This window comes from Camponotus floridanus, unplaced genomic scaffold (assembly GCF_003227725.1).
Source record: "Camponotus floridanus strain SB8 unplaced genomic scaffold, Cflo_v7.5 scaffold14, whole genome shotgun sequence".
In the NCBI taxonomy this organism is placed as follows: Eukaryota; Metazoa; Arthropoda; class Insecta; order Hymenoptera; family Formicidae; genus Camponotus; species Camponotus floridanus.
The window spans coordinates 1,294,047-1,301,154 of record NW_020229259.1 but is presented as its reverse complement, the minus strand read 5'-3'; the positions used below and the strand labels follow the sequence as shown (position 1 = coordinate 1,301,154).

The window sequence follows — 7,108 nt, the reverse complement described above, 5'->3', positions numbered from 1 at the left end:
GCGACGCGCATTTCGCGGCAACAACTTCCCGACTAAACTAACTTCGCGAACGCGATCGGACGTAACTCGATATCAGGTGATGCGATAAAGCAGCGCGAAGGACGTGGAATGTAAATGGAAAAAAGAAGGAGCGAGACCGAGGTTGACCTCGTCGCGCAACAATACGCAAAGTCAGAGGATGGGACAATGTAAACAATGGCACGTACCTGCGGAAATCGGAGAGATACTGTCGATAATCGCGCGTCGTCGTGCGTGCGATGATATCCAGGTAAACAGGTAGATTCCTCAGGCCGCGACGGGCGAACTCCCTTCGTCACAAAACACCGCACATGCTGTCACACGACGTGGCGCGCGCTCATGGCGTTCGAATCGTTCTCCCGATGCTGTCAAACGGCTCGCGGGTGTCGCGATTATTCGTCGCGATTCGTGCGATTAATCGTACGACGCGTGAGAACGTGCGTTTACCTGGCTCCAACCTCCTCACGTTTCACGGAGCTGCGCAATGCCGCCATGTTTCTTGTTGTCGCGATTCGCGATGGATTCCGCCGACTCGGCCGTCCTCGGCCGCGCTCGGTTCCCCTCGGCCGCGTCCGCCGGCGCTCGAGTGAGCGCGCTCGTCGCGATGACGTAAATCGGGAAATTACGATTTCCGAGGAAGCCGCGGAATTTTCGCGAGATCCCCGAGCGAGCCGGCCCATCGACGTCGCGATTCCGACGTTGAATGCATCGCGAATATTCGCCGCTTCACGAGACACTCCCGGTTCGTCTTCTCTTCGTTATTTCGCGCGATTCGCGCGAGAAATCGCGAAGTGAATCGATGGCGACTTGACCGCGACGCGCTCATCACCGACTGCACTTCTCGAGATGTATCACGAAGAGTGATTGGTCGACCTAGCCTTCCGCCACCTAGGAAATCTCCCATCACATCACCAGGTGAGTAAATAAATCGATATTTTGTCGCCCTCGGATAAAATAAATCAATTTCATATTTTTCATAAAAATTTGTCAAAATTCAATACCGACATAGCCTTGCATTTACTTGAGTGAGGCTTTTAATCGCATTTGAACATTTATTTTTATAATATATATATGTATTGTTAAGAAATTTTTATTAATAATTATTAGTTATTAAAAATTAGTATTGTTATTAAAATAATAATTGAGCTTCTATTTATTGATAAATGAAATACATTATTTTTCGTCTTTTTTTTTGAAATATAATTATAATTATCAGCTAAATAACAGCTATCTTTCAATGTGGATGTGATTTTTTAAACATTAGTGGATAAAATAAATTACAATTCAATGGAATATCTTCAATTACTATTTTAGATTACAATATTAGCGAAACGCGTATTTGATTCTTTATTCATTGTTAGTTAACTTATCATAGAGACTTTGCCATTCGATAGGTTTCGAATCGTAGTCGGTCGCGCCGCGAATGCATTTTGTTAGATCGCTATGCTGCCACCTAGGAAATCTCCATCACATCACCAGGTGAGTAAATAAATCGATATTTTGTCGCCCTCGGATAAAATAAATCAATTTCATATTTTTCATAAAAATTTGTCAAAATTCAATACCGACATAGCCTTGCATTTACTTGAGTGAGGCTTTTAATCGCATTTGAACATTTATTTTTATAATATATATATGTATTGTTAAGAAATTTTTATTAATAATTATTAGTTATTAAAAATTAGTATTGTTATTAAAAATAATAATTGAGCTTCTATTTATTGATAAATGAAATACATTATTTTTCGTCTTTTTTTTTGAAATATAATTATAATTATCAGCTAAATAACAGCTATCTTTCAATGTGGATGTGATTTTTTAAACATTAGTGGATAAAATAAATTACAATTCAATGGAATATCTTCAATTACTATTTTAGATTACAATATTAGCGAAACGCGTATTTGATTCTTTATTCATTGTTAGTTAACTTATCATAGGAGACCTTTGCATTCGAGTTTGAGTTACTGATTGCTGAGTAAATCCAGTTTAACCAGCTTTTATCCACCCATAGTTTAAACTATAATACAGTTCGAGATCTAAATAAACTACATTCGATAATTACGTTGAATTGCACTACAATATTACATACCTTATCATTCGTCTTTCTTAATTAAATAAATTGACATATTATCATTTCTCGAATTAAAAGATTAAAAATAAATAAATAAAATTAATAAAATAAAATAAAAATAAAATTAGTTAGGAGATATTTAATAAGTTAAGACACAGTCGAAAATTTAAAAAAATTAGAAACAAATTTCAAGTTCACAATAAAATTCAATTAAAGATGTTGTTATGTCCAGATCCGGGGAAGGATGGGTCAAAAGAAGAGGGCGTAACAATAATATCTTTCCGAAGTTATGCGAAAAGAGGACTCGGGGCGAATCGAATGACCCTTAAGGCCTGAGAAACAGGTAAACGACTCTTTTTGAGTCGCTATTTCTCTGTTTCGTCCGTTGGACCCATTTTCGGTAAGGAAATTCGTTTTACGGGGCGGGTCTAAATGCGATCTTCAATGGCTGGGAATGAGAACCTGGAAGTTAATGAATGAAAACATTTATTACAAAATTTATTCATCAAATCAAACTTTAAATTAAGATATAAGTAAAAGAATAATAATATATAATTAAATTTTATAATCCGATTTAATATAATTTAATCTAATTTGCAACGTATCATGTATAATAAGTGTATGTGTATGTGTGTTTTTTCGCGAGTTACATTAATATGAAGATCGAAGAGAGTCGAAGAGAGAGAATTGACTTTAATTTTATTTTTATATTCGACTGGATATTACAACAATTTTAGCATAGTTGGAATCACAAAAACAAAATTTCAAGTGTGTGTATTTGTGTGTGTGTAGAAGATGGAGGAAAAGAACAAGGATTTCATTAAGAGTCAACGCCATTTAAAATATTAAACATAAATATAAATTATAAACAAAGAAGAGAGAAAAGAAAATAATTTATCATTGGTCAGATTGATTTACAATTTTGCAATAAAAAAATGTTAGTGATGATTGCGTTGCGATTTTCAATGGGTTCCTGATCTTTAGCGCCGAGGATGATGGGGTCCTTGTGGCGCTTCGATAACCGAAAGTGTGTACTCGCATCACGAAAACTGAGGATGGACAATTGAAGACCAATGACGAACTGAACTGACTGATCTAAAGTGACCAATAAAACTGACTGATTGACTGAACTGAAGTGATTGATACTCCTTGCGAGCTTTCCCTTTTATATCCCTGATTCGATTTACTTTATCTTATCCATCCCAATTACGTTTTAGATTAATAAAATTTGTTCAGGTGTCTATTTGTCGCGAGTTTCTTACTAAGGTTTTGAATTTTTCTACGATTTATCTGACTATTATTGATTAGATTTATCAGTTTCCTGATAATTTAGGTTTCGTCGACTGAATTTGTCATCGATTTATTTTCCTCCCTGATAAGAAATATTATTTCCATTTATAGAGAAAGGTCGATGTTCTATCATCGATATATCTCTCTATTTCGCTGCCGGTAATTTTTTATTTTCAGATAATTACTTGTTAGGGAGATCGGTGTTGCTTTATTAGCATTTCCTGCGTCTTTTCTCGTGATATATAATAGAATATAAATATAATATAATATATAATAGAAAAAATACATATAATAGAAAAAAATAAATTTAATTAAATAAATTTAATTGAATTTTATAATTATGTAATAGATTTAATAAATTCAATAAACATATCGAATTTCTCTTTTTTATATCAAATATTTGTCATCGATTTGTCATCAATCGTATCAACTTTATCAACTCACTAATTTTCTTTAATAAGTTCAAACACGATTATCACTAACGCTTGATATTTTGTCAATATGAGAATAACAAAAATTAAAAAGAGATGATTATAAAAGAAAAATCAAATTCACATAGTGCAACAACCTTACAGATTCGATCATATCCACGAGTTCTCTTTAATTCCACGCGAGAAGAGCAAAAATGTAGAAAACTCATATTTAGTGTAGCTCTTTGCATTCGTGTCCGAATGGAATTGCATGCTGCATCGTCACGACATCGCACAACTTTGAAACAAATGTCAAATTATTCATTATTGAGCTCAATTATTCGTTTGATCGGTGTTTTTTGCGGAAGAAAATTGTCACGTATCACGGGAAAACTCTTTCCTTCGCGGAAGTTTATTTCGAGAATAATCACAAGGTACGCGCTTTGTCCGTGGATCTCCTCGCTCGAATCGCGCAGGTGCAAATCCTATAGGCTTCTCGCGAATATAGATATCCTATAGATGTCCGCGAATTCCGTCGACTGTGGCGATTTCCAAGCGAAAAGAAAGACACGCTTCCAATTCGACGTCTCTGCGAGATTCAGACTTCGTCGCATTTCATTCGGGATGGTATCGAACGAACCGTTCGCGAGTGTCATCCGCGCGAATGTCATGTTGCTGAGATTCTCGGGTGTGGTATCGTACAAGGACGGAATTATCCGGCGAACAAATTCGCAAAACGTCCTCAGCGCGATCGCTTACGGTTGCCTGTTCGCGTACGCGTTCTTATACACGTACGAATTCGCGTTGCACACCGTCTACCTCGACACCTGGATGGAGTCATTCGCGATGATACTCTCCCTCGTGGGCGGGCAGGCGCGATTCACGCTCGTTCTCCTGTCCCGTAGCAGGTTTCAGCGATTGCTCGCGATCTGCGAGGAACTCTGGACGACGTTGAACGCGACCGAGAGGAAATGCGTGCGCGATTATGTGAAACCGACGAGAAGTCTGACTTATTACTACCTTTTCGGATGCGCCTTCACCATCTTCTTCTACGCTGTCGCGAGTCTCTTTATGGGACAGCACGACGATTCGTCGAACGCAACGACGAGGACTTTGCCGTACGCTTGTCCGGTCCAGGTTCATCGGACACCCTATTACGAGATAATGTACGCTCTGCAATTGAGTAGCATGATCAACGTCGGTCTCACCTGCGCCGCTGCGGATACCCTCGGACCGGTGCTCATCCTGACCGTTTGCGGCCACTTCAAGGTCCTCAATTCGCGAATCTTGAGCCTGAGCGATCGAGCGTATTCGAAAAGCTCGTGTCCGACATCGGATTCTCTCGAAATAATGCGCGGTGTATCGAGAAATCGTGTGAAATCTGATCTCAAAAACTGTGTACACTATCATCAAATGGTACTCGAGTATGTAAGAGGGATGATTTAGATGATAAATAAAGGGGTTGATTGACTATTAAATTTTTTTAATGTGTCTTGAACTATATTTGCGCGAAAGCGCTTTCCCTTTTTATAAATAATTGGACTAATCTATAAATGTTTGGCGTTGTTCGAACAGGTTTTGCAAAGAAGTTGAGAAACTCACCAACGGCATCTTTTTAACGCAGCTTGTCGGTAGTACGTACAACGTTTCTCTTGTAGGATTTAAATTAGCAGGGGTAAGGGAATTTAAATTATCTTTTTTTTTACGTATTATCAATCATTTTGCTTTCGTGAATAAATTTTTCTTAACTTCCATGATTTCTAGTTCTAAAACAAATTATATATATTTGAAGTGACTTGGAAAATTCTTAAAAACTTTTATAAATCTTTTTCATATTAACACTTAAAATGTAGCAATCTTAAAATTTAATTGAATAACATACAAAGGAAAGATACGTTCAACATAAAATAATATAGATAAAATATAAAAGTATTATTAGCTTTTAAAATCTTTCGAAATTCTGTTGATGTTATGCATTATTATTTTATTCTGATCAATTGTGGGAATCTGAAAAAAAAAAATAAATTAGTTAAGATAAATATTAATTACAGGAAGATCCTGATAAATTTAAATACACAACACAATTGTCAATTGCCATGATTCAATTGTTTTTATGTAACTGGCCGGCGGATGTTCTTCTCACCGAAGTATGTAACTAGATTATAATAATTCCAATGAAAAATGTAATTTGAAAAAGTAAGAAGCACAATGCAGTACAAGTGCCGATGTCCAAAATCGATTTATAACATAAGAATATTTCTATTTTTATCGTCAACTCTTTTTTTAATTTTTAAGAATTTGAAAAAGTTATATAGAGAATATTTTAGAGTCTAATAAAATCTTCCTTTTCATTGGCGTATTTTCTAAAGAAGCAAATACAAACAGCTACAGGAATATAAATAAACACATCATATGAATATGTTATTATGATCCGAAGATGAAAAATACATGTTTCTTTTCGCAAGTATTAAAAAAACACTATAACGTGCATCATAACATAATACACTTTCGTAATATTTTTTAATTTTAATGTTTATGTTTTATTTTTTTTCTCAGTTTTTTATTTATATTCATCTTGAAACTTACATAATAGTACGACTGAATTATGTTTCAGAGTCAAGACGTAGCAAGAGCGATGTACTTTACATCATGGTATCGCTTTTCGTACCAGCTGAAAAGATCTATAAATATTATCACGATGAGAGCTCAGAAACCAACGCAGTTGACCGCCGGATATATCGTACCGTTATCCTTGCAAACCTTTGCGTCCGTACGTACATATATTTATATTATATTCGCAAAAAGTATCTTATATTTACTAATCATGATCATTTCATAAATAATTAGACGCCATATTTTAGATGATATCATCCGCAGCATCCTTCTTCACCATGATACGCAGCATGAATTGATGTTATTTTATCAATAACATTAGAGAACGAACTGTTTTGCGTAGAGAATCTATGAAATTGTTAATATTTATATGATTATTATAATATTATTTGTATATAAATTAAACTTATTTAGAGTAAACAAAAATTACAAAAAAAAGCAATCTTTTTATCGCGATCTTCTTCTAGATATTTATAAAAGAATACTTCAGTACACAGTGAATTAAACCGAAGAAAAAAAAATTAATAACATTTATTATTATTATATATACTCTAATAATTGCCTTGATTGCTGTACGTCATTAGAGAAAATTAAACGTGGCGAAAGATGGAGAACTCATCCTGGATACGCCAGTTTTTTCGTGCATTTATACATAAATTGAATAAGTAAATAAAAATTTTTAAAATGCAACCTTTTCATCGCG

At 35.2% G+C, this 7,108-nt stretch overlaps 1 protein-coding gene across 2 annotated transcripts; it reads left to right on the top strand.

Moving 5' to 3' along the window:
- Positions 1-4,293: 4,293 nt before the first annotated feature.
- LOC105249024 (odorant receptor 9a) lies at positions 4,294-6,742 on the top strand. Of its 2 annotated transcripts, XM_011254156.3 has the most exons (5): positions 4,294-5,216; positions 5,368-5,467; positions 5,844-5,939; positions 6,407-6,562; positions 6,654-6,742. In XM_011254156.3, the coding sequence occupies exons 1-5, from the start codon at positions 4,312-4,314 to the stop codon at positions 6,702-6,704; spliced, it is 1,308 nt and encodes a 435-aa protein (XP_011252458.3). In that variant the 5' UTR covers positions 4,294-4,311; the 3' UTR covers positions 6,705-6,742. The 2 variants fall into 2 exon arrangements, with proteins under 2 accessions (XP_011252458.3, XP_025262102.1); XM_025406317.1 differs by lacking the exon at positions 5,844-5,939.
- Positions 6,743-7,108: the final 366 nt, after the last annotated feature.